This window comes from Salvelinus namaycush, chromosome 1 (genome assembly GCF_016432855.1).
Source record: "Salvelinus namaycush isolate Seneca chromosome 1, SaNama_1.0, whole genome shotgun sequence".
Taxonomy (NCBI): Eukaryota; Metazoa; Chordata; class Actinopteri; order Salmoniformes; family Salmonidae; genus Salvelinus; species Salvelinus namaycush.
Genome location: NC_052307.1, coordinates 44,163,023 through 44,190,137, shown reverse-complemented (window position 1 = coordinate 44,190,137; position 27,115 = coordinate 44,163,023). Strand labels below are relative to the sequence as shown.

At 44.4% G+C, this 27,115-nt stretch overlaps 1 protein-coding gene across 1 annotated transcript; it reads left to right on the top strand.

Annotated features, from left to right (window-relative positions):
* The first annotated feature begins 319 nt into the window (after nt 1-319).
* On the top strand, nt 320-25,442 carry LOC120044418 (rapamycin-insensitive companion of mTOR-like). Its single transcript, XM_038989070.1, has 37 exons — nt 320-402; nt 528-575; nt 2,293-2,390; nt 4,969-5,033; nt 5,251-5,382; nt 6,214-6,277; nt 8,924-9,050; nt 9,145-9,314; nt 10,103-10,170; nt 10,292-10,359; nt 10,629-10,711; nt 10,831-10,918; nt 11,054-11,144; nt 11,382-11,448; nt 11,561-11,641; nt 11,857-11,957; nt 12,094-12,259; nt 12,365-12,466; nt 12,575-12,621; nt 12,716-12,851; nt 13,026-13,225; nt 13,478-13,604; nt 13,747-13,911; nt 14,040-14,116; nt 14,227-14,305; nt 14,861-14,970; nt 15,278-15,365; nt 15,448-15,540; nt 15,769-15,875; nt 15,965-16,194; nt 17,983-19,027; nt 21,209-21,468; nt 21,591-21,809; nt 21,923-22,072; nt 22,236-22,359; nt 23,340-23,478; nt 23,827-25,442. Exons 1-37 carry the CDS (start codon nt 354-356, stop codon nt 23,905-23,907), a joined length of 5,145 nt encoding a protein of 1,714 aa, XP_038844998.1. The 5' UTR covers nt 320-353; the 3' UTR covers nt 23,908-25,442.
* The last annotated feature ends 1,673 nt before the right edge of the window (nt 25,443-27,115 follow it).

Below are 27,115 nucleotides of genomic sequence, written 5' to 3'. Positions count from 1 at the left end.
ATTTGAATGAATGGGTTGCAATGTAAATTTATGTGTTTAAGAAAAATTTCTCTCTCAGCATGTGAAACATTTGCTGTGTATTTTAGTTGGTGTCTTTATATTAAAATATGCTCTCAGACCGGAAAAAGGCTATATAAGGACACTCCTGACCTGCAAACCGATATTTAATTTCAGAATTGGTTCAAATTAGGTTACGATCAGTTAGTTTAGTCGTTAGTCGTTTTACAAGTCAAGAGTGTCCTTATTATTGCCTCTCCCTAAAACCATTCGTACTAGTCAATGCGCGATAAACCAATCCATATTGTCTCGCGAGATTTCACGAAGTTTCCGGGGTTGTGTATGTTCCTGGAAACATGGCGGTCAGCATCCGCGGCCGTCCGATCCGAAGTCTTCGGATGCGAGGTAAGCTTGAAATACTCACCCCGACATAAGCTTTATAAACTTGAAATTGTAAATTACTATTTATTCTAGTTTCTGACGACCCAGGTGTGTTGCCTTACAATGTCCCCGTTGTCTATTTTTGACAGGTCGGAATGACAGTGGGGAAGAGAACGTACCGCTCGATCTGACCAGAGGTAACGTTAAGCAGAAAGTATTCACACGAAGTGAAAGCGGTTATTGTACAAATGGATGCTACTGTTTGCAGCAATATATGGTGTTGATGGGGCTGGAAAATGGCTCAAAATACCTTCTACTGGTTATTGGTTGTTGAATACTTTGATAAACAGCTTGCAGAATCTTAAGGAACACCAAAGAGGCGTAACGTCAGCAAGGGTGTATGTTTTACGCCGATTATGTTAAAAAACGTTCTTAAACGGATGCAAACTGAACCATACCGGGAGGGAACTAACTGATTTTGTCCAATACAAAATCTCGTTTTAGATGCAAAACACAACTGTTTGGACTAATTAAACCCCAGGGCGTATTTATTACGCCGATTTTGTTGCAAAACGTTAATTAAACGGAGCGAAACGGGGAGGGACCTAACGTTATCTGAATATGCGGAATAAACGCTCGTTTTGCTCTGTTTGGTTCTTAAACAGTTTCCGTAATGAATACGCCCTAGCTATCATAGGCAAGATAATGCTCCTGTGTTGTTTTGATTAGTGACTAGTATTAGCTCGCTTTCCTATACAGTGTATTTGTTATGACTGGGTTGAGTTAGCTGGTTAATTATTTGGGCGTGTGGCTAGTTTTATATAGCTAGCTACATTCCTAGGATTGTAATGTGGTAAGCTAGCAAGCTATTAAAATATTGTAGCTAGCTAACGTAAACACGGCCAATCATACAGCCGCTAGGTTTGTTTGAAGGTCGTTCACAACTCAGTTGCTAGCTAACGTCCAGCTGAAACCGGCGGTGGGCGTCACATTTTGACAACTCGAGTTCATGGTTAAATAGACATTGAGTATGAGTATTTACTAGCCAGAAGCCAATACATTCTGATCGCTTTTCCAGCACAGTGTGTCAACTCCTGCCCTGCCAGCGTTTCACTTTTCGTGTGAAAGAAGCCCCTGACTCAGTAATGTCCCTATGCAATCACTTGCATCCTACAACCATGCCCTCAAATTGTTCCCGATGCTGCTTCCACTCCTGTGACAGAGTGTAAACAGATTAATAGGAGTTCATCAATCATGTTTTCAATAAGGATAGAGCATGTAATGTTAATTGTAAACAACTGCCTTCAAGCGTTGCACTATGTATCTTCACTAACATCAGTTCTACCCTCACAGTATTTCATGAGATGGAAGGGGGTACCTCGTCAGTTGAACAACTGAATGCATTCAACCAAAATGTGTCTTCCGCATTTAACCCAACCCCTCTGAATCGGGGGGCAGAGCATGGATATACCTGTGGGAAGTCAAATTGCATCACATTTTCACTGTGCCATAGAATAGGTTGCAGTTTGGGATCCAAAGCAGCTTAGTTGAGTGACTGCCTGAGCACCCTTTTCCTCTGGTACATTATCATTAACAGCCCCAGCCTGACACAGATGGAATGGAATTATATGAGATACTGTAGCTAGATGTGTTTATGTGCATGTATCTTTTAGCTACCATGTAATGGTTGAGGTGAATGAGGTGAAAAACAGAAGGAACTTCCTACTTTTGACCCTGCCTAAACATGCCTTCTATTTAGATGTCCAGAGTGTGTTTACTGTTCACAGTGCATTGGTGTGACCAGCTAAAACGAGTTAATGTTAGATGCCGATATAGGTACATTGGTTCAGTATTACTGGAATATCAAAAAGCTTTGATGTTTTGTTAGTATTTCAACTCCCTTCTTTTTTACAGAACCCTCTGACAACTTGCGTGAAATTCTTCAAAATGTTGCCAAGCCACACGGCGTCACCAACATGCGGAAACTGGGCCACCTGAACAATTTCATAAAGGTATTACAGATTTATGTAATGATGATAATGGCAGTTGCCCTCATTATTGAAGTGCATGGTTTAGCTTTGCTGTGCCCCAACGTAACATTGTTGGACTGTCTGTAATAGTTTAGGGTCAAAGCTAAAATAAAATGTCACAGCTTATAAGTGCCGACATGGCCGTAATCGTGTCCGTAAATTGACATTCGGATCAAGTGATACTCGTAATCGGGAAAAAACTGAAGTGTTTTAATATAGGTAGCGCAATTGCTAACTAGCGTTAGCGCAATGACTGGAAGTCCAATCATTGCACTAACGCTAGTTAGCAATTGCACTAGCTAAAGACACAATAGTATCCACGATTTCATCTGACTCTGGGGAAGTAGATAAAGGGCCTCATTGCCAAAATCCGAAAGTATCCCTTTAACATAAGATCAAACTAATGAAAAGCACAAATGGGACTAGTAAGATCACGATTAGTGTTTGTGTATGGATAATCAGAGGAAGCGTTTGGTCTGCTGAAGCTGGTCATGAAGATCCATATATTGTTAATCGTATGGCCTATTAATGACACACATACACTGAGTGTACAAAACATTAAGGACACCTTCCTAATATTGAGTTGCACTACCCCCTTTTGCCCTCAGAACAGCCTCAATTCATCGGGGCATGGACTCTACAAGGTGTTGAAAGCGTTCCACAGGGATGCTGGCCCATGTTGACTCCAAATGCCTTCCACAGTTGTGACAAGTTGGCTGGATGTCCTTTGGGTGGTGGACCATTCTTGATACACACAGGAAACTGTTGAGCGTGAAAAACTAACGCTGCTGGGTTTTTGACAGTACGCCTGGCACATACTACCATACCCCGTTCAAAGGCACTTAAATCTTTTGTCTTGCCTATTCACCCTATGAATGGCACACAATCCATGTCTCAATTGTCTCAAGGCTTAAAAATCCTTATTTATCCTGTCTTCTCCCCCTCATCTACACTGATTTTGAAGTGGTTTTAACAAGTGACACCAATAAGGGATCATTGCTTTCACCTGGATTCACCTGGTCAGTCTGTCATGGAAAGAACAGGTGTCCTTAATGTTTTGTGCACTCAGTGTATAGCTGCATCTTTAGTTGTCAAAGTTTTGTTTGGTGTAGGTGTCTGGTGCTGCATTGTGCATTCAAGCTCTTAGTTGGGTCAAATTTCACCTATCTTCACCTAGTGGCTTCATCATCCTGACCAACGTGATACAACTGGTCAGGTGACATTTAATTACTGGCAGATATACACTATTGCTTTCACCTAGCTTTTCAAATCAGTGCTGATGGAGAGGAGATGAAACTACTTTAGGCTGCTGATATCCACCTAGGGCTGATCAAAATCACATGACATGCAACCTTCATTTAGGTTAATTTAGCTTTTATTTAGGAAGCAACTTTAGAGTATTGAGATGCGTCTGCTGAACATATTCTTCTATGTGTAGCCGTTGACCTCTCCTTGGCCCACTGTTCCTCAGCTCCTGTAGTCAGGCCTAGCTGAGTTTGTCATTGTGATGCTGACAGTGATGGTAATAGGAGCTCTGGCCATGGGGCAGAGCTCATGTGCGTCAACAGCACTCTGACTTTGAAACCAGAGATTGTTGTTATTGTTGTTCTTTTGAAACTGGAGATGTTGCATGTGGTCTCTGTTTTCCAAGGTTGTAGCAAGTAGATCTGCAGGTTTAGTTTCCCTCCAGGCGCCACACCATGTCAAGGATATTATTCTGATAGTTGCGGTGAGGTTATCGACAATCATGTGTTTGGTGGAAGATGCTTAGTCATTGTATGGTGACTTTTTGAAACGTTCATGTCAAAGGAGAAACATTGGTATTCCAAGCCTGTGACATCCCCACTATAACTTAGCATGTCCTGTCCTGATAGGACAATAACACTTACACTAACCTATGTAAGATTAGAGAGGTGAAGGCAGCTACCAGATACAGTTGGTCTGAGCTGTGTGTATACACCTGACTCTCGGTTTACCACTGGACAGAGTGAGTGAGTGTGGTGTTGAGGCCTGCAGCTCCTTTTAAGGATTCCAGGACAGCGAGAGGTGACCTAATCCCCCTGTAGCATGTTCAGTGCCCCCCTTTCCGCCCCCGCCTGCCTGCCTGGGCTCTGACATCACTGCTGATTCCAAACTCCCTCACACACTGACCTACTCCCTATCCCTCTCACTCCGCTCCCACCCTGCACTGGGTTTTACAGAGTGTGAACGGTGGCTTCTTTTCAACCCTACAGCAAACTGTTTAAGCGCATTGATTTAAAGCATTAAAACACTATGAATTGAAGCTTTTGTCAGTTTGTCACACTGTGCAAAAGATGCCATGGCCATACAAGCTATGAACAAGTAATAAACATGTCCTTGTTGTAATGTTGCCATACTAAATATCAGGGAAAAAATCCTTATGACTGTAATGTACATACCCCAAATATATGGGTCTCTGTCTCAATTCATATGTTCGCTATATATCAAAATGTCTTCGGTCTGTATTGTTATGGACAGCCAAAGGATCCAATGCATCCTCTGTCAACTGATTGTAAGTTCAATCCTTTCTCTGTTTCAGCTGCTAATCAGCATTGGCCACTGCGAGGAGAAGTTTGGGTTTACATATGAAGAAATCATCATCTGGTAAGTAGTCCCATATAGTGTAACCTAAAACACTTTAAATGCTATTTAACAGACGCTTTTATCCAAACACTTCCATTGTTTGTGGAACATATCCAAATTAGTGATAGGTCATTGTAACCAATTTTTGGGGCCAAGCTATGCGAGTGTCCATTCTGTGTCCGTAAGTGTACGTTGCCATTTAGTGTCAATCTAAGCTGTGTTTTGTGTCCCTCCCTAGCCTGCGGTTAGCCCTGCTGAATGAGGCCAAGGAGGTGCGTGCTGCAGGCCTGAGGGTTCTGAGGTACCTCATCAGAGACAGCAACGTGTTGCAAAAGGTCCTCAGATTGCAGGTGGACTACTTGATTGCCAGGTGAGAGAGATACTCTGTCGCGTCACCACACCTGCGCAGGGACACACTGGATTCATCTTGTACAATTTAGCATGCAGGTAACTGCCAAAATAAAGGAAACACCAACATAAAGTGTCTTAGTAGGGCTTTGGGCTAGCATGAGAAAGAACAGCTTCAATGTGCCTTGGCATAGATTCTACAAGTGTCTGAAACTATATTGGCGGGATGCGACACCGTTCTTCCATGAGAGATTCCATAATTTGGTGTTTTTGTTGTTGATGGTGGTGGACAACGCTGTCTTAGGCGCTGCTCCAAAAATCTCCCGTAAGTGCTGAATTGGGTTGAGATCTGGTGACTGAGACAAATACACACACACAACCTTTAAAACCTGTATGCTCCGTTGAGACCCCTCTTTTCAAAGTCACTGAGATCTCTTCTAGCCATGGTAGCCAAAATAATGGGCAACTGGGCATTTTTATATATGACCCTAAGCATTATGGGATGTTTTAATTGCTTCATTAACTCAGGATTCACACCTGTGTAGAAGCACCTGCTTTCCATATACTTAGTGTCCCTCATTTACTAAAGTATTTCCTTTATTTTGACAGTTACCTGTATGTTACATATGTTTAACATATTTTACAACAATGTAGTTCATAAAAATAAGGGAGTTAAAAGTTTTTGCACTCGAGTATACTACTGTGGTAGTCTGTTGCTTGCAAAGTTGTTACTACATCAGCGGTACCATAGAATCATGGGGACTATTATTCCACAGGGATAGCATGATGATGTATAACCTGGTGTAATATGAACCGTGGCTGTGATGTCATACCCCCTGTGTGCTTTGATCAGGTGCATTGACATCCAGCAGAGCAATGAGGGGGAGAGGACTCAGGCCCTCCGACTGGTCAGAAAGGTAAGTCTGCTTTCTTCATATTGCACTAACTTAATATTTTTTTCTGTAATATCATGTGTATATTAAGCAATAAGTCCCGAGGAGGTGTGGTATATGGCCAATATACCATGGCTAAGGGATGTTCTTGGGAACGACCCAACACGGAGTGCCTGGACACTGCCCTTAGCCGTGGTATATTGGCCATATATCACAAACCCCAGAGGTGCCTTATTGCTATTATAAACTGGTTACCAACATAATTAGAGCAGTAAAAATAAATATTTTGTCATACCTGTGGTATATGGTCTGATATACCATGGCTGTCAGCCAATCAGCATTCAGGGCTTGAACCACCCAGTTTATAATATTAATTATTGCTGCCCACATGTACGAATTTTCCCTACCAACTAGCAATTTTCTGTCCATGTACGCAGATACGAGATCGAGTTAAAAGTAAAGCAGAAATAAGTAAAGCAGGGCCTGATTTGTATAATTATTTTTATTTTTTACATTTTAATAAAAAAAGAAATCCACTGACTAGGTGTAACATCCCGATTCTCGAGTTGCAACACACAGACATGTGCGGAGTTTGTGTCAACGGACATGGAGATTAATACATCGTTATTCGACATAGCTATCCCTTGTCTGCCCCTCCTGTTTGTTCTGATGCTGCGTCATCTGTACGTAAACACATGGACAAATCCCTTTTCGACTCCGTGTGTTGTGGAAAGTTAAACACTAATTATTTCAAGCTAACGTTAGCGAACATAAGATTGACATTCAGTGGGCTCTAAAGTGCCAAAAAATAAATCTAAACATATTGGCATTAAATGGAGTCTGGAGTTTAGAAGACTGCGCGATGAAGAATGGAGTGTCCATTATTAGCTATAGAGGCAATACGTCTAAAATGCATTTGCACTAGATTTTAGATTTTATCAATTTCGAAAACCTGAAATTATGTATGCGCTGCAAAGAAATACGAAAGGCACCTTTACATCGGCTGAAACACCGGACTCTTCTAGCGAACAGCGTTCAGATTCCCTTTGCGGTAGCCTACTTAAGCTTTGTGTAGCCAGTTTGCGGTCTGTGTCGATGCAATCATTTGTTAATGTTTTCAAAATTATTTTGCTTTTAGTGTTGATTAGGAACCGTGTCTTAACAGCCAATACTTGTGAGTTGGCCCTATTGATTGGCCCTGTTTGAGAGGTGACAAGCGTTTCTCTACTATAGAGACTAAACTTGGGGGCATGTGCTAAGAAAAATGTTATAGATAATGATCTCAATTCTACACTGTAGATTACACATGTAATCTCCAGTAATAAAGGCCCTTTGTGTGTTCTTTCTAATTAGATCTTGTTAGTGACTTTTACTATATGTGTAAATGTAAAAGATCATTTTATTTCAATGTTACATTGCTACATAGCCTACAAGAATATACTTTTTTATTTAACTAGGCAAGTCGGTTAAGAACACATTCTTATTTACAATGACGGCCGAACCCTAACCTGGAAGACACTGGGCCAATTGTGCTCCGCCCTATGGGTCTGAGGCCGCCTTTACAGTCTGAGGCTCCATAAATTATCTACCATACCATCTGGTAGTGCCTGTCATGACCGCATCAAATCGTTGTAAAGAAGCTAGCTAGCTACAGTAGCCAGCTAAGTTAACCAATTCGCTAGCTAACATTTATATATGAGCATTCTATCTAACAGGGCACCCTCATGAACAGACCTCTGGTGTAGATGGTCAAACGGAGCTGTCTGGCCTATCATGGCAGGCAATAATGTCCACGGTCTACTGGCACTGCCAGGGATTCACACTTTTAAAAACTAGGGGAGAAATAAAGACGTTCTATGAGAATGGGGAAAGCGGGCCAGACCAAAACAAAGACCAATTTAATCTTCATTGAAAGTGCACTTTATTCCAGAACTTGGTTTAATCTGGGGTGGGGAAACTGGCTCCACAGTATATATTATAATTCAGAAATGTTCACAAGTTGTTCACTGTTTTGACAAGAGACAGACTGACACACATTTTCTGTTTTTAGCTAATTGAGGCTATTTTTCCGCGCTCCCCGTACTTGTCTACAACTCCATTCATATTAAGCAACAGCCTACAACAGCCTACCCCACTTTCAAAGTCACTGAGATCTCCTCTTCTACCCATGGTAGCCAAAATAATGGCCAACTGGGCATTTTTATGCATGACCCTAAGCATGATAGGATGCTAATTGCTTAACTCAGGAACCGCAACTGTGTGGAAGCACCTTCTTTCAATATACTTTGTATCCCAAATTTACTCCAGTGTTTCCTTTATTTTGGCAGCTACCTGTATACTAAGCTACATTGACAGTAGCCTACTTAGCCCAGGTTGGTTAGCCAGCTAGCCTCTTCCAGCTGGTGGTCTGTGTCCTTGCCAGTTAATGTGGCTTAGCTTGATTAGATTAATCCGGAGAAAGTGTCTTGGAGGAAGGGCCTAGTCTTTAAAGACTTGCTCTACTCGCACACAGATTAGACCCACCACCTTCTGAAAGTGGCACTCATGCTGTGTGACCTATTTGCTGTAATGTTGCTTCTAAAATAAATTGAAGTGCAAAATTAGTGCTGTAACCTTTGCTCTCAATCTCTTTCTCCCTCTCTCTCTCTCTCTCTCTCTCGTTGTCTCTAGATGATCACAGTGAACGCTCTACTGTTCCCCAGTTCTGTCACCAACTCTCTGATCGCCGTGGGAACAGACGGGCTGCAGGAGAGGGACCGCATGGTGCGCGCTGCCATTGCCATCGTCTGCGAACTTGGTGTGTGGAGCCTCGGCACTGAGAGAACCATCCTGAAGTTACACACATAGTTGCTGTGTAATAACACTGTCTTTATGTCAACCATACTCTGCAGCGTTGAAGAACCCAGAGGTAGTGGCCAATAGGGGGGGTCTCAGCACCATATTAAAGAGTGTGATCGACTGTCAGCTGAGCCGCATCAATGAGGCTCTGATCACCACCATCCTCCACCTGCTCAACCATCCACACACCAGGCAATATGTACGCAATGATGTGGAGCTGGAGGTACGCACAGCCGCCATGCACGTGCCAGTATGTACATACAGGCATCAAACTAGAGGTTCACACACTCCCAGTCACACATCACACTTTAAGTCGGCGGTGACTTTCTCTCCTCGTCTCCAGGATAGGTAAAAGCAATATGGTGTGTTCTTACTCATTTTCATGGGAAGCCTCTTGGGAATTGGCTTTCACCGGTACCGTTCTTTCCCATGAGTGCAGAGTGCAGGCTGAGGAACAGAGACTAGGAGAGGTCAGTGTAGACTATTTAGAGCAGCCACTAGCCAAGCCAGTGAGGATTCACCCTTGGGTTGTTTTTCTCTTTCCCAGGGAGATTACAGTGATCAGTTACATCAGCCCTCTAAAGCCTCTCTCTCCAACACATCCTGTCTGTGTGTAAACTGATACCCCCCCCCCCCCCTTCCTTCATACCTGCAGCATGGCCACTCCAGTAACCACTCAGTCTTAACACGCTTATGGAAGAAGAATGCAAATATTATAATATGGATTATGTGATCATATGGATGAATACGGATAATGTATGTGATCTGTTTGGAGAAATATCTGTGTCGCTCTGACTTGGAATGTCCAACCAGGAAAAATTGTGTGAGCGTTCAATAAAAATCTGGCCTATTGCTGCTATGCTTGAATGTTTTGTCACATTTAAGTGGAATCTCAGCAATAGGAGAAAACAAAATCAACTCATGATATTGGGACATTATTTAGCCTTGCTGATAATGAATACATAGAGAAATGTTTTGTTCTGTGTATGAACCTGTGTTCTGCTCTTTCAGCAAATCCTAGCACCTTTCACAGACTTCCACTACCGTCACAATGCAGACACATCAGAGATCCAGCTCAAGTAAGTGGTGTGTGTGTTGTAAACAGAGGCTCTGTTCCAATGTTCTGTTTAGTGTGTTGTGTGTCCCTATGTCGTGTAGATTGTGATCCTGGTGTGTGTGTGTGTGTGTGTGTGTAACCAGGGAGGACCGCGATGCTCGTTTCCTGTCCAGCAGGATGGCTATAGTAGCTGCCTTCCGCTCCTGGTCTGGTGAGTCTCTTTCTCTCATTCTCTTCAGCTTTCCATTCAGTTTGGCTCGGCTGGTTCTCTTTGCATTGTGGGTCATGACTAGAAACGTACCGTTAGTATTTGTTTAATGCCAGCAGCTTTGAATGGGTCAACGCTCAAATACCCCTCTGAAGAGAATGCTGAGTAGATTCCCTTTTTAAGCTAGTATTGCATTGTTTGCTCTCTGTCTTCACTTTTGCTGCCAAGTCATGAATGTGTTAATGGTAGACTCTGTCTCCGCTGCGATCCAGGGATCATTAACCTCTGTAGGGCCGGGAACTCTGGGATCCAATCCCTTATTGGTCTGCTGTCTATACCAAATGTGGAAGTGAGGGTGGGTACTGAAATATGAGATTTGTTTAAATAAATATAATGAAAAGTATGCCTTCTCGATCTGTTCTTCGAGAACCACTATTTGGTTGTGTCTCTGACCTTTCTCCTTGCCCCCTGCAGAAAGGTTTGATGGAGGTATTGTATGAGATATTTAGGCTACCTCTCCCCATCGTAACCCAGGACTTTACGGAAGCACTTCTCAGCGTGGGTGAGTGATATTAGCGTTTCTAATTTCTTTACCCCCCCCCCAATGCCCTGGTTATAAACATTTATCAAACATGCGTTCAAAAACTACTAGGTTTAAATAGTTTATTTTGTTGATGTGTGTTGTGTTCTCCTGTAGACCCCAGTAGGTGCCAGGACAGCTGGAGACTGTCTGATGGCTTTGTGGCTGCGGAGGCTAAAGTCCTCCTGCCTCATCGAGCAAGGTCCAGGTAACGCATGACACCACAGATAATAAATATATATTTTTAAAATAAATTAATCAATATCGCTTTATGCTCCCAGGTAGGAAATGCATTCTACCCACAGGAATTTACAATATAGAACAGCAAGTTTTACACCTTTATTACACACTTGACAAAAACTGTGAATATGGGTGCCTCTCAGATCCAACCACCATCTCTCCTGTGGCTATAATGTCTGCTTGTTTGTCCTGCTGTGTTTTTCAGGCCTGACCTGATGGATAACTACCTGGCTTTGGTACTGGCTGCCTTCATCTCCAGTTGCCTGCTAGAGGTAAGGAGACAGGAACGCCCAAACATGAGATTTTTCTTTCATGGGTTATGGATATTATTTAATTATTTCTCGCTCGTTCTTTCTTTTTCTCTTCTTTCTCTCCACCCTGTAGGGCCTGGTAGAAGTTGTGACCAGCAGTGAGGACCAGATATCAGTGAGAGCCACCATCCTACTGGGAGAACTGCTACACATGGTAATACACAGGGACATGGCTCTCTGATATACCGTTTATAGCTACTGTAGCTCCTTCTGAGGAGCGTGCTGCTCTGCTGTTGATGTGGCTCTATTTGAGGACACGTATGTACTTGATAGTTGCCTTCATTCAGCTGTGCATAAATGGTTTGTTATGTGTTTGCTTCACTTTCTCTCTTTCACCTTTTCTCTCTCGCGCTCTCTTTTTATCGCTAGGCCAACACCATCCTCCCTCACTCCCACAGTCACCACCTGCACTGTCTGCCCACCCTTATCAACATGGCTGCCTCTTTTGACATCCCCAAGGAGAAACGCCTGTGAGTGTACACACACACACACACACACACACACACACACACACACACACACACACACACATGCACGCAATCACTCACCTTTTCACGTCTCTGATATTTTATTTTTATTTTTTGGGCACCTTTTCTGTATTTTTAGACGGGCGAGTGCGGCAGTCAACCACTTGAAGCGTTTCCATGACAAGAAGAAACAAGGACCCAAACCCCATAGTCTGTATCTGGACCACATTGTCCGCAAGTCTGTGTCTGCACACCACCGGAGAGAGACACACACACGCGTACACAGAGACATCTATGCTATTAAGGTACGCCTCACACAGGCATCTTTGCCATCTAGGTTAATTGTTCACCTATAGCCCCAAAGCCTTCCTTAGCAACATTCAGTGACGCAAGCTGCGTGTGTGTTGTAGGACACGGAGGAAGCCCTGATGTTGAACCTGAGAGACAGTCAGATCCTTAACCACAAACAGAACCTTGACTGGAACTGGCTCCTCATCGCAACTATCCTCAAGGTCAGTCATAGCAATATTATAAAACTTGTAGAAGACTGACTGGGAGTGTGTTTCAGTTGGTTGATTTGCTATTGCCATATTTCATATGTTTTGGTTCTCCTCTCCCAGTGGCCTAACGTTAACCTCAGGAACAACAAAGATGAACAGATGCACAAGTAAGACCCACCTTCCATTCACTACTACAACTAGTGAAATACTGAGCTTGACTGTGGTAAGGTGTCCCCCTTTATAACTGTGTGTGTGGTCCAGGTTTGTGCGGAGACTGCTGTACTTCTATAAACCCAGCAGTAAGCTGTATGCAGGGCTGGAGCTGGACCATCCTAAAGCCAGACAGCTCACTGTGGTGGGATGCCAGTTCATCGAGTTCCTCATAGAGTCTGATGAGGTGAGGAAATAGAGCAGAAAAATAAAGGTGCAGGGGAAACTTCAATGTGGGACACATTTTTCTTTTGGTGTCACCTTTTTTAAAGAAAGGTAGCTTTGAAATTGACCTAGCCCCAAACCAATAGCTTTTTTTTCTCATGGTTTTTGTCCACCCTCCACCTTGCCCCTCTTGCAGGATGGCCAGGCGTACCTGGAGGAGCTGGTGAAGGACATGGTGGCCTGGCTGTCCTTGTCCTCTGGTCTGAAGCCTGACCGCTGTCTCCAGAGCAACGGGCTGCTCACCACCCTCAGCCAGCACTACTTCTTGTTCCTGGGGACCCTCTCGGCCCACCCACACGGGGTTAAACTGCTGGAGAAGTGCGGCCTCTTTCAGAGGTCAGTCTGGACTATTGCCCCTTTAAAAATTGTCAGCGTGAACTTGAATAGGAGGGAAACACTGATTGGTTGAAATAACAGCAGCTCCATTTTTATTGGCCAGATGAGTCAAAGTAGGCAGTAGGCTATTGAGTGCCAAAAATCCATTGTTTGGACTGGGTTCCTACTGAATGTCTAGGTTTTGGGGAATAGAGTTCCAGTTGAGACACAGCTCAGACAACTGCCTGATTCCGTGCGTGTTCTCCTCCTCAGTCTGCTGAACCTGTGCTCTGTGAAGAATCAGGACGCTGTGTTGAAGCTGGCTGTGTCTACTCTGGACTACAGCACAGATGGACTGGCCAGAGTCATCCTCTCCAAGATCCTCACTGCTGCCACTGATGTAAGGCTTTAGCCAGGCGGGAGGGATGCATGGATGAATGGATGGATGCACGGGCTTCAATGTGGGTGATGATGGATAGGTTGTTGCTGAAACAATACTGATCCTGAACAACCTCTTTTCCACCCTCTGTGTCAATACACAGACGTGCAGGCTGTATGCCACCAAGCACCTGCGTGTGTTGCTGAGGGCAGGGGTGGAGTTCTTCAGTAACTGGGGCATGGAGCTGCTGGTCACCCAGCTGCACGACCACAGCAAGGCGGTCTCCATGGAAGCCCTGGACATACTGGACGAGGCCTGCGAGGACAAGGTGGGAGTGCTGAATATGTTGGAGAGGGCTGACGATGGGCTGGGGAATGTAAGAACGAGGGTGTATGGAGTGGATGTTATATTGTGTTGTCCCTAACGGCTCCATGATGTTTTATTGTGTCGCCCCAGGCTAACCTCCATGCTCTGATCCAACTCAAACCGGCTCTGACCCACCTGGGAGACAAGGGCCTTCTGCTGCTCCTCAGGTCAGTCTGACACACACACACACACACACACACACACAAATGAATACACAGACACACAGGTGTGCTGAGAGGTTGTGTTCCACCTCTAAAAACCAGAGTCCTTTGTGCAGGTTTCTGTCTATTCCTAAGGGCTTCTCCTACCTCAATGAGAGGGGCTATGTCAGCAAACAGTTGGACAGATGGCAAAAGGTAAGCCTGCTCGTTCATTAATTTCCCCATTAGCTGCAACTGCTACTCTTCCATTGGTCCACACAAAACACAGTACAAAACAATCATTCACAGATAGTAAAAAAAAAAAACAAGAACATAAAGACAGATTTTTCAAATCAAATGGCATTTAAAGCTGCAATATAATTTTTTGGGTGACCCGACCAAATTCACATTGAAATGTGTTATAGAACAAGTCTTAGAAGTGATAGACCTGTTCAACTAAAGTTTTTAGTTTTTGCATCTTTTACTTTCGATTTTGTACACACAGTTGAAAATACAATATTGTTGGTTATGGAAAATATATATTTGACAGCGGTTTAGATGGTATAATGATTCTCTACACTATACTTGCTTATTTTGTCACATAAACTGAAATTTGGCAAAACATTTGAAATTTAGCAACCAGGAAATGGCAGAGCGATTTCTGCGTAGTGCAACTTTAACTGTATTGATTGTGTTTAAAACTCTCAATATCAGTACAAATGTAATCCACTAATGATTCGTTTTCTGCACCCCCCTGGCTGTGGTGAACAGGAGTACAACCTGAAGTATGTAGATCTGATTGAGGAGCAGTTGAATGAAGCGTTAACTACATACCGGAAACCTGTGGACGGAGACAACTACGTCAGACGCAGCAACCAAAGGTGAGACTGCTTACCTTACTAAGCTGGACAGTTAGCCATGATCCAGTGGTCACCAGCCCTGGTCCTGGAGGGTTGCAGGCCGTGTGTGCAGGCCTTTGTCCTGGCCCAGCACTAACTCGCCTGATTTGGCGCGTCGTAGTCTTGTTTAGATAAGTGGAAGCTGTGCTGGGCTAAAACAACTGTAAAGCCTGCATACCGTGTTGCTCTCCACCACCAAAAATCCATCGGCTGTGATCTTGAGCCAACTGTATTTATTTTTCTCAGTTGTTGAACATGAGTACATTGTCTTTGTGTGTTTTGTCTCTAGGTTACAGAGACCAAATGTTTATCTTCCTGTGCACTTGTATGGTCAGCTAGTCCATGATAAGACAGGCTGCCACCTACTAGAGACTCAGGTAACTCTGCTTTACAAAGGTCTTTCTTAATGTGAAGAACCTATGGGTTTTGGTGTCTTACCGACTGTCTCACACTCTCCAGAGCGTGGTCCCTGACCTCAGCTACACGGTTCGCTCCCCGATGCTGGACACCTGGGAGGGCATCAAACAGCTGAAGGCAGCCCTCTGGGCTCTGGTCAGTCCCCCTAACCACTCGGCACATAAATCACAACGTTGTATGATAAGTACACGTGTTGTCAGTTACAGTAAAGAAAAAACAAACACCATTGGTTCATAATGGTCTTTATTTTCTCTTGGGTAGACGCTATAGACAGTCTGCGTCCTCCAGTGCTCTGACATTGGTTCCGACTGTGTTTCCCAGGGTCTGTTGTGTTAATGATAGTGAATGTTTGTCTGTTTCCAGGGTAACATTGGGTCATCAAACTGGGGTCTGAACCTGCTTCAGGAGGAGAACGTCATCCCTGACATCCTGGCCTTGGCACAACACTGTGAGGTCCTGTCCGTACGGGGGTAAGGGGACACGCGCGCGCGCGCGCGCACACACAGAGATGAACCTGATGTCTCGCCAACAGTCTCATGTCTGTTTTCTCTCCCTCCAGAACGTGCGTGTACGTCGTTGGCGTGATCTCCAAGACGCGGCAGGGCTGTGAAGTGTTGAAACAGTATGGCTGGGACACAGTCAGACACAGTCGCCAGACACTGTGGCCCGTCACCCCAGACGAGGTGGACAAACCGATGACCTCTGAACTTTCCTCCGTACCGAGCACGCTCAGTCTCAACTCCGAGTCCACCAGCTCCCGGCACAATAGCGAGAGCGAGTCCCAACCCAGTGAGTTAACCATGAAACTCTTCACCAGGCAAAAAAGACCATTTCTGTTAAGCACATCCTCAGTAGCACTTTCTTTCCTATTTTTATTTTTTCATTCGATTTGTATATATTATGGATATATGTAGCTTCTGTAGGTGTTTTTAAGCAGGGAATAATTGTTTGTTTTGTGTGTATTTTCTGTCATGTACAGTACCAGTCAAAAGTTTGGACACATCTACTCATTCAAGGGGTTTTCTTTATTTTTACTTTTTTCTACATTGTAGAATTAACAGAATTCTCACATACTGTACACTACCGGTCAGACGTTTTTGAGCACCTTTTATTTTTACTATTTTCTATATTGTAGAATTATAGTGAAGACATCAACACTATGAAATAGCACATATGGAATCATGTAGTAACCAAAAAAGTGTTAAACAAATCAAAATATATTTGCGATTCTTCAAATAGCCACGCTTTGCACCCTCTTGCCATTCTTTTAACCAGCTTTGAGGTTGTCACCTGGAATGCATTTCAATCTACAGGTGTGCGTTAAGTTAATTTGTGGAATTTCTTTCCTTCTTAATGCATTTGAGCCAATCAGTTGTGCTGTGACAAGGTAGGGGCGTATACAGAAGAGCCCTATTTGGTAAAAGTCCATATTATGGCAAGAACAGCTCAAATGAGCAAAGAGAAACGACAGTCCATCATTACTTTAAGACATGAAGGTCAGTCAATACGGAAAATGTTAAGAACTTTGAAAGTTTCTTCAAGTGCAGTCGCAAAAACCATCAAACACTATGATGAAACTGGCTCTCATGAGGACCACCACATGAAAGGAAGACCAGGAGTTACCTCTGCTGCAGCGGATACATTCAGTAGAGTTACCAGCCTCAGAAATTGCAGCCCAAATAACTGCTTCAGAGTTCAAGTAACAGACACATATCATCAACTTTTCAGAGGAGACTGTGTGAATCAGGCCTTCATGGTTGAGTTGTTGCGAAGATACCACTACTAAAGGATACCAATAAGAAGAAGAGACTTACTTGGGACAAAAAACATGAGAAATGAACATTAGACCGGTGGATATCTGTCCTTTGGTCTGATGAGTCCAAATTTGAGATTTTTGGTTCCAACCGCTGTGCCTTTGTGAGATGCAGGGTAGGTGAATGGATGATCTCCGCATGTGTGGTTCCCACTGTGAAGCATGGAGGAGGTGGTGTGGGGGTGCTTTGCTGGTGACACTGTTAGTGATGTATTTTGAATTCAAGGCACACTTAACCAGTATGTCTACCACAGAATTCTGCAGCGATACGCCATCCCATCTGGTTTGCTGGTTTGTGCTTAGTCCCACTATCACAATGACCCCAAACACACCTCCAGGCTGTATAAGGGCTATTTGGCCAAGAAGGAGAGTGATGGAGTGCTGCATCAGATGACCTGGCCTCCACAATCACCTGACCTCAACCCAATTGAGATGGTTTGAGATGAGTTGGACTGCAGAGTGAAGGAAAAGCAGCCAACAAGTGCTCAGCATATAGGAACTCCTTCTAGACTGTTGGAAAAGCATTCCAGGTGAAGCTGGTTGAGAGAATGCCAAGTGTGCAAAGCTGTCAAGGCAAAGGGTGGCTACTTTGAAGAATCTTTAACAATTGTTTGGTTTCTACATGATTCCATATGTGCTATTTCATAGTTTGATGTCTTCTACTAATAGAAAACCCCTTGAATGAGTAGGTGTGTCAACTTTTGACTGGTACTGTATGTTGTGTAATGTTTGTCACGTGTGTGTGTGTGTGTGTGTGTATTTAGACATGTACATCCTGGATGATGACAAGTCTGAGATGTTGGACCAATCAGACGACGCCTCCCTCTACCTGCGTTCCAAACCCATGAAGGACCGCAGCCCCTTCACCATCCTGGCCTCCACCCGTTTTGTACGCAACCGCTTTCTCAACTCCCTCTCGCTCCCCAGCAAGAAGTTGCGCTCCACCAGCGACCCCAAGTCAATGGGGGGCAGCCGCACCCCCACCGAGCCCAAACTGGGAGGGCTGAGGAGGAACAGGACGGTAACGGAGCCCTCCATCTACTCCTCGTCGCAAGGCGATGTGTTTACGTCTGTGTTCAATGTGAGAGGCATGCCCAAGAGTCCCACAGTCAGCCTGGAAACCTCCTTTGTGGGGATCAGGGACTCTGTGGGGGGGTCTGAGGAGCAGCTGGGAGAGGGGAGGCTATCCCGGGCTGGTGGAGGGGGGTCTGGGCTGGGGGGTCCTGGAGAGCCCCCGTCCAGGGAGCAGAGTAGCCGGGAACGTCTAGCGGGAGGAGATGGGGGAGGGACTCAGTTTAAAAGCCGCAGTCAGAGCTTCAACACAGACACCACCACAAGCGGCATCAGCTCCATGAGCTCCAGCCCCTCCCGCGAGACTGTGGGAAACCCTGAGCATCCCGAGCCAGACTCGTCGGACTGTGTCAGCCTCAACACAGTGGTCTCGGCTAAGACGGTCAAAATGCTGTACACCCTCGCCCCAACCCAGGCCCACACCAACCACCTGCCTCTCTCCAAGTCTAGCTCTGTCTCCCTGGTCCCCCCTGGCTCCTCACACACCCTCCCCCGCAGAGCCCAGAGCCTCAAGTCTCCCTCGGTGGCGGCCATTAAGAGCCTTGCAGACTGCAGTTTCATGTACACCAGCCCGCGGGATGCACTAGGCTATGCTACTCTGAAGAGGCTGCAGCAGCAGAGGATCCACCCGTCTCTGTCTCATAGTGAGTCGTTAGCGTCGCCCGCTAAAGACGTGCTCTTCACTGACACTATCACTATGAAGACCGGTAGTCTGGACTCGAGGCTAACGCCGCGCAGGTAAGTTACGTCGCACGCTACACATAAGTTATCTGAATGCTGCACACAAACGCACACATATATGGGAAATGCAATATGCACGTACAAACGCACACCTATATTCACACTCGAACTCACACAAGTAAGGACAACTTCTGGTGGGTTTTCACTCCCCGTCATGGCTGCTGGCTGCCATTGCTCATGCTTTTCTCAGTCATAGGTCCTTGTCTGTCTGTCTGTGACTGGTCATATCAATGTTCTACTGCTCTGTCTAATCATTCTCCACTCTCCTTTTAATCTGTTTGTCTTTTATTGTGGGTGTGTGTTGTGTGCTGGTTTGTGAGGTCATTGAACTCTCTGTTCTTTCTAGCTCAGCTTGGGCCCCTGAAGGGTTCTTCCCCACAGCCCAGTCTTGGTCGGTAGACAGAGAGAAGCAGACTGAGGTGGAGTACCTCAGGTTGTCTGCTAAGAGAGTGAGCTGTCCAGCCCCCCGCCCCTCTGATGCCCACCGCAGGCCATCCAGAGCCTACGTCCCTCGGTGGGTGGACCACTCCAGTAGTGTCCACCTCTTCCCCCTTTAGATACCTGGATGTGCTGGTCTGTCAGCTTGTCTGAGGGTTAGCTGTAGTCTCTAGCTGTAATGGTGGCGCGTGTGTGTGTTTAGAGGTAATGGCTCTGTGTGCTTGTGTGTTGTAACTCCGGGTTATTAGTCATCTTTAGCAGCAACGGTGTGTCTCTCTTTTGGTTCAGAGCAGTAACAGCTGTGTGTGTTTGTGTGTGTGTGTGTGTATGCGCTGGTGATCTCTCAGGTTGTCTGCTAAGAGGGTCAGCTGTCCAGCTGTCCAGCCACTCCGCAGGATGTCCGTCTCTATGCCTTGGTGGGTGGACCAACCTAGCCTCCATTTTTTTTGTAGAGCAGTTCCCCTCCTGTGTTGAAATTGGTGTCCTTAAATGCTTAATGTTAAGAAAAATCACTAACCAAAAAAAACGATACAGAAAGTAGATGCAGGAAGTAAACGACATAGTGGGTCAATTTCCGCAACTAAGGGCGTCGACGATCGAGGCTCAACTTCTCCACTGTTTTGGTGACCTGGCTACCACTCTGTGAACAGCGTGAAGTGAACCCGTGCACATGCGCAGATACTGTGAGAGAGGTGTTGCATCTCAATATCCTAGCCTATTCATTGATGATATACCCTGCTTTATTGAAATCGCAAGCCAAGAAATTGCCAGATACAGCATTCCATTGCGAGAGAGTTTTTGATTGCCGATAGATCGGCCTAGTGCACGGTTTGACTCTGCCTAGTGGCTGACCTGCCTATACTGTGCCCCTCCACACACTGTCCTCTCTCTCGCTGTGAAAGATGCAAGTGTTTGTTTTCTCGGAAGTACGGCAAATAATCAAGTGTCCTCCGTTCCAAAACTACTGAATCTTAGGAATCGATTCCTAGCGGAATCAAATCTTGACGCACATAAATGGGAGTTGACACCGGCAGTCGATGTGCAAGGAGTCGAGGAATCAGTCATTTTGGTGTTTGACGCTCCAACGCTACGTCATCATCGTTAACAGTTGGAAAACTGGCAAAGGCAAGCAACAGCAGCGAAGTCCTGTGTGGCAATACTTTGAGAAGTTAAATGAGAAGGAAATGCAAACGTTGCTAGGTGGAGTTGGGGTACAGTAATGGTAGTACAGGTGCAATGCTTAACCATCTGAATGGGACGTACCGTGAGACCCAAACTGTTCCTGGCAGCAGCGTTGTGAATTCCTGTGGAATTGTATTCATTTTTCTTATCGAAAAAAAACGATTTGCAGTTCAAACGTTAAGACATTTTTTTTTTTTTTGTCACATCCCTACTACTCAGAGTTTCTGCTTACGCAACACAGTTTCATAGGTATTTCTTAGTGTTGACTGTCCTTCCCACAGTTTTTGTTTTGGAGTATATTGATAAGACTAGGAGGCTAGATTCCCTTTATAGATCCAAGCAGATGAACCCTGCTGTTTTTAAAGATGGCACTGTGTAGTTGTGGTGCGGATTAGGAGCCCCACATTTCCATGTGTTTTTGTGTGTTTCTCTCTCTGTCAGAGTTTTTCATTCTCTCTCTACTTCTCTCGCCATATAGCTACGTCTAACTGTGTCTGCCCTCGCTCCCCTCGCCCTCTTGTCACCCCTCACTCTCACCCGTCTCCCTCCGCCCGGCAGGTTTCTGAAGGCGTTGAGCTTTGCGTCTCTGGACAAGGAGGATCTGCTGAGCCCCATCAACCAGATCACTCTGCAGCGTTGCTCGTCGGTGCGCTCCATGGTGTCCAGCGCCGCCTACGGCTGTAACGACGACTACGTGGGCCTGGCGCTGCCCATGGACATCAACGACATGTTCTACATCCGAGAGACGCCCTATTTCCAACAGAGGACTAGCCCGCCCGCCGGCGAGAAGTGTCCGTTCTACTTTGGAGACTCAGACGGTAAGGAGGGAGAGATTGAGAGATGGGTGGGATAGTGATGATAGTTTAACGTGAATGATAGAGATGGTTTACTTCCAGTTCCAGTAGGTGTGACTGCGTGTTCTATGCCCTGTGTACTGTAGGTGATGGTGATCGTCCCTATCCTCCTATCCCACTGCTGAAGCAGCAGTTCAGTATCTCAGAGCTGATGGCCAGCAGAGAGAACAACCAGAACCATATCCTGGGTCCAGAGGAGACGGGTCTACAGGAACACACTGACGACAACTGTCTCTACTGCGTAGGAGCTACTGTACTGGGCTACCCCACACAGCCTCAGATCAACAACGCACACACACGCACTGGTGAGAAATCACACACACACACACACCGACTACTCTGAGTACACACGCACACACATACACACTCAGAGTAATGGTTGCCTTACCCCCCCCCCGCCCCATCTCTCTTTTCATAGACTACATAGACTTTCCGTGGTCGAGTCAGACCAGCCATCGTCTGGAGGTGATGCCTCAGTCCAAGTTCTCTGGCGTCTCCGGCTGCAGCGACGCTGCTGTGTCACAGGGATCCGTCTGCAGCACACCTACTCCTGCTGACATAGTGCTAGGTATGCACACACACACACACACTGCAGTCTCAGGAGGCTGTCTGCAGCACACGCACAGACTGCATATGTACACTTTTGTTAAACATTCTAATTCTGATCAAAATGTCTGATTTGGTCAGGTTGTGTGAGTGAGCTCTGATAGGCTGTTGTGTATGTCCGTCAGGTGGCAAGGCAATATCTGAAGACGGCCCGGCCTGTCGGGTCCTGCTGAGGAAGGAGGTGCTTCGCCTCGTCATCAACCTCAGCTCTTCTGTAGGAACCAAGGGCCACGAGACAGGACTACTGACGTAAGACATACACACACACAATTAAACCCCCTCCCCCAACACAGATTTTCATGTGTTTTATATATAGTTCCACACTGAGGTTGGAGTAATACTGTGAAATTGTGAGAATTATGATAATGGCCTTCCATGGTGACATCATCATGCGGTAAATTAGTTAATAGACCAATAAGAAAGAGTTTGAAACCTCTTTGCCAATAGATGTGGTAAAGAGGTCAATGGAACGCAGACTGGGGGGATAGAAGAATGCTGATTGGCCCACATTCAACAAATCTGATCTAACTAAGTGGATATTCGTCAAATCCGTCATGGTTGATGCATTGTAACAGGCACACAATGTGGTTAATAAAGTCCGATTTGGATATATTTGGCTGTTTTCGCTGCATAACATTTAGAAGTAGGCCCATGTCAGGTTTAGAAGAAGTGACTGCTAAATGCTAACTCGTGTTCGTATAAGCTGGTAGCATAGCTAGCATGGAGAAATCGTTAATGTTAGTCATTTTTAACTATAATGCAGTTGGTTGGTGACGATGACATGAAACTGTATTGGTATTGACATCCATACAAGCATTACACCGATTTAAAACAATTAAAATAGGTTATTTTAAAATAACCTGTGTGTGAAATGCACATATAAACAGTAGCCTAAATATAGGCTAATTTTGCTGAGGGGCAGTGAGGAGATTCAGGATCTTTCCCCCAGGCGTTTCCATGGCATTTCCATTGTTTTGGTCGAGCTCCATTGACCTCTTTACCGCATCCATAGCAAATTTTCAGATTTCCACTCCCAGATAGTCCTAGCAGAATTCTTGCTTGAGAAATTGCCCTTTGCTATGAAGGTATTTGTTTTTATTTTTGACCATTTTAATTGGAAACATTCACAAAGGTACTTCATTCTTACCCAGAAATTATTTTGATATTAAGATACAAAAAAAATTGCTGCATTGGAGCTTTAATGGTGTCTGCTTTCTCTGCCTCTCCAGGATAAAAGAGAAGTTTCCCTATGCGTTTGATGATATCTGTTTGTACTCTGAGGTGTCTCACCTGCTGGCCCACTGTATGTTCCGCCTGCCCTCTCGACGCTTCATACAGGAACTCTTTCAGGACGTACACTTCATACCGGTAAGGTCCTCTTCTATACGGTCTCTCCATTTCTCCCCAGTCCCAAATTCACTCCTAGCCCCTCTCTCTAGTTACTTATGTAGATCTGGAAGAATTAGATGGTTTTATGGTAATAGCTCCACGTCTTTGTTAGGCTAGGTCGATTTGTTTTTGCCATATTGCTTATACATCCTTTCAGATCTTCTCTAGTAGTTAGGATGTATGGGTGATGGGTTGATTGGCAGGGAGAGGAGACCGACGCTCCTCAACCCCTACACTTCCGATTTACGTTAGTGGTTACAACAGAAATATGACAGTCATCTCCTGCGACTTCTGACCTCATGCTCATGTCACATCCTGCCCCCTCAGATGTACGAGGAAGCAGAAGCGATCCTGTCGAAGCCACCAAAGCCCGTCGGAGTGGATGTAGACCCTTCCACGAAGTTCTGACCTTCCTCGTCTCTGTCCTCCCCTCCCTATTGAGACGCTGCTTTCCCTCCAACCCTCACATAGAGATACAGAGCGCAACATAGTGAAAAAAGGGAGATGGAGAGAATAGGGGGGCAAGGATAAAAGAGAAGAGGGGAGAAGTTTTGCTGAAGTTCAAGATGGAGGGAGCATGGGTGAGAGAAGGAAGGGATCATGGATGTTAAAGAATGAGTGTGAAAGGGTTGTCTCCCTCCGGTTGCTTGAGAAAGAGGAGACGGACTGTCTGAACAAATGAAACCTGACATGTCTAGTTTTGTTCCTGCCTATGGCCAACAGGGGGAGCAGTTTTACCAAATGCTGTTTTCAGATGGATGTACAAGCCTGACCAACAGACATGACACATCAACTACTTAACACATCACACTTAACCTAAACATAAGCTGGATGAAATATGACTAAGTCTTGAAAAATGTGATCTTGCGCTGGTGTATGCGGATATGAAAAAGGCATGTTCAGTCCATCCTAGTCAGTGCTGGACTCATCCTCTTCTCCCTCATAATGGAAACACTACAGAATGTTCTAGAAGCCTCCCTCATAGTCATACCCTCAGTCTGTTTCTGCTATAGATGGTTGTTCTGTGATCTCATAAGTTTATTATTTCCAACTCTGCTTATGATCAAAAGACTCATTCTTGTTTAAACAACCATTTTTCTATTTGTCTATAGACTGTCAGACAATCAAACATCAGTAGTGTTTTAATTAACCATCACACTCTTTTCCCATCTGGACACATGGAACATAACTGCTGTGGCTTGCTGTCTGTCATCCTTTCTGTATTCCTCTATCTCTGACCCTGGTTTGGAAGGACACTGCCTCCGACAGTGGCAACAGCCAGGTTCTCACCTTTTCATTGGTTCTTTTTATGGAGGTTGTCAGAAACCCTACCTCCGTGCTTCGCTCTCACTGCATGTACAAACGGCATGTCAAAACTGTAATATTAGATCATTGTCACTGTTTCTGAAAAGTGTTAATTTATTTCTTCCAAATGCTTCTAATAGTTTCATTGTCTTAAATCATAATAGGTTGCCATCACTTGTTTGCAAACTGGGGAAAGTAATTGTCCCTAAGTTGTTTTCACAATGCAGATATTGCTGTCTATCATTAGCTGAGATGAGAGGACAGGGTGACGTGATCATTTATGGATTGCTGTAAGGTTTCCATGGGAACAGGTTTCTGTTTCTATTGGTTAGTTTTGCTATTATGCTGCTACACAAGTGGACTCCTAGTGTGATTTATAGGTCTGCTGAGGGATGTCAGATCTATTTATTATATCTGTACCATAGCAGAGTGACTGAGATGAGAAGAGTTATTTATATTTTTTTCCCTTGAGACTGTATTATAATTTAATGAATTTTTTTTTTGTGTGTGTTTTTTGCTTGAATCGTGGTTTCCCTTGTATAATGTGTACAGTGTGTTTTGGGGCATTGCTGACCTAAAGAAGCATACAATCTTATTAAAGGGATACATTGTTAATAAAAAAAACAAATCTTGAACTACACAAACTGAGTGATAGTCTGTTTTTATTTGTCTATCAGCCTGTTAATGTTGATAGTTGGTATTATGCATTTTTAATCAGCTTTCACATACACATGGTCATTCTCAAATATTCATCTTTATCACCAAATGCACACTTTTTAAGTAACCTAGCTGATGCATAAACTAATAGGGGAAAATGGAGGGTATTCCAAGTTTCTTGTAGGCCTACACCAGGGAGATTGGTTCTGGTTTAATAATGGGGGAATATACTCTTCTATACTTCATGCATAAATGAAGATGATTCAGAATGTGACTTAAACTCTGATGTACATATGGTATGTAACATTTTCCTCCTTTACCCAAAAGAGGTACATAAAATGTCTCCAGATATTCTGAATGAGTTTGTGAGTTGGCCCAAAGTAGGCCTACTGTATGAGTTCTAAACGTCACACACGTCCACATCAACAAACTATCCTGGTCCAAACGCACCAAGACAGTCGTGAAGAGGGCACGACAACACCTTTTCCCCATCAGGAGACTGAAAAGATTTGGCATGGGTCCCCAAAAAGTTATACAGCTGCACCATCGAGAGCATCCTGACCGGTTGCTAGCAAGCGGTACTGGAGCGGATGCCCCCCCCCCCCCCCCCCCATCCCCTTTTTTTCACACTGCTGCTACTCGCTGTTTATTATCTATGCAGTCACTTTACCCCTACCTACATGTACAAATGACCTCGATTAACCGGTACCCCCTGTGTATAGCCTCTTTATTTTGTTGCTTTATATTTTACTCCATTTCTTACTTTAGCTTATTTAGTAAATATATATTTAGTGCTAATTCTTGAACTGTGTTGTTGGTTAAGGGCTTGTAAGTAAGCATTTCACGGTAAGGTATACTGTTGTATTTGGCTCATGTGACAAATAAAAATTGAGTTATTTCTATCAAAAAATAAAGTAGATGCTTTTCCCACTTGGAACCGGTAGGTTCGCTAGACCTTCATGGGTTCCTCGCACATAAAGGTGGTGGAATTAGCCTAAATCAAGGTCAGAATATGGCGTATCTGTACACACCTCCGCCACACCTTAATTTAAAGGTCTGAATTGGGCCCATAGTGTCATTTCGTTGCATTAAAGCTCAGGCTCTAATCAATGTCCACAAACTATTTCAGTTCTGAAAAGGTTGAAGTGTTTGTAAGACAATTCTGAATAATAATTTTAAAAAATGAACAAAAACTGATTGAAATAATTAAAGTGTAGTTACAGACCAGTGTAAAACATTACACTGTTTCAAAGCACCTCCCAGTGAAAAAAAAAGTATTAATATGTTCTCAGAGTGTTCATGTGCCTCAGAGGTCAGCTGTGCTGCTTTTTACTTCTCATCATTCCAGTGTCTAAAATTGTCAAAATGTGGACTCCAGATTCATCCATCCAAGATTCATCCATTTCAAAAAGTTATACTACTACTAATATCCGGCATTGGTTATGGGTGAATGACTGTTGAAAACAGTAAAAAATGCTGAAGCAAATATCTGAACTGCTACAAACTAAGCCCCAAGAATAAAACACAGGTGATGTATAAAACAGAATTTATTTTTATATAAATACAAAAATAATTACTTTACACATGACGGTTTTTATACAGAATTAGCGGCATCATGTCTGGAGGACACTCATAACCACAAGGTGGAGCTGTA

What these genes read in the sequence shown, in the direction of transcription:
- LOC120044418 (XM_038989070.1), top strand. Translation starts at nt 354, where the DNA reads ATGGCGGTCAGCATCCGCGGCCGTCCGATCCGAAGTCTTCGGATGCGA. An exon ending in TCCTCACTGCTGCCACTGAT is followed by an intron (nt 13,605 to 13,746) that starts GTAAGGCTTTAG and finishes GTCAATACACAG; the next exon opens with ACGTGCAGGCTGTATGCCAC. An exon ending in CAACGCACACACACGCACTG is followed by an intron (nt 21,810 to 21,922) that starts GTGAGAAATCAC and finishes CTCTTTTCATAG; the next exon opens with ACTACATAGACTTTCCGTGG.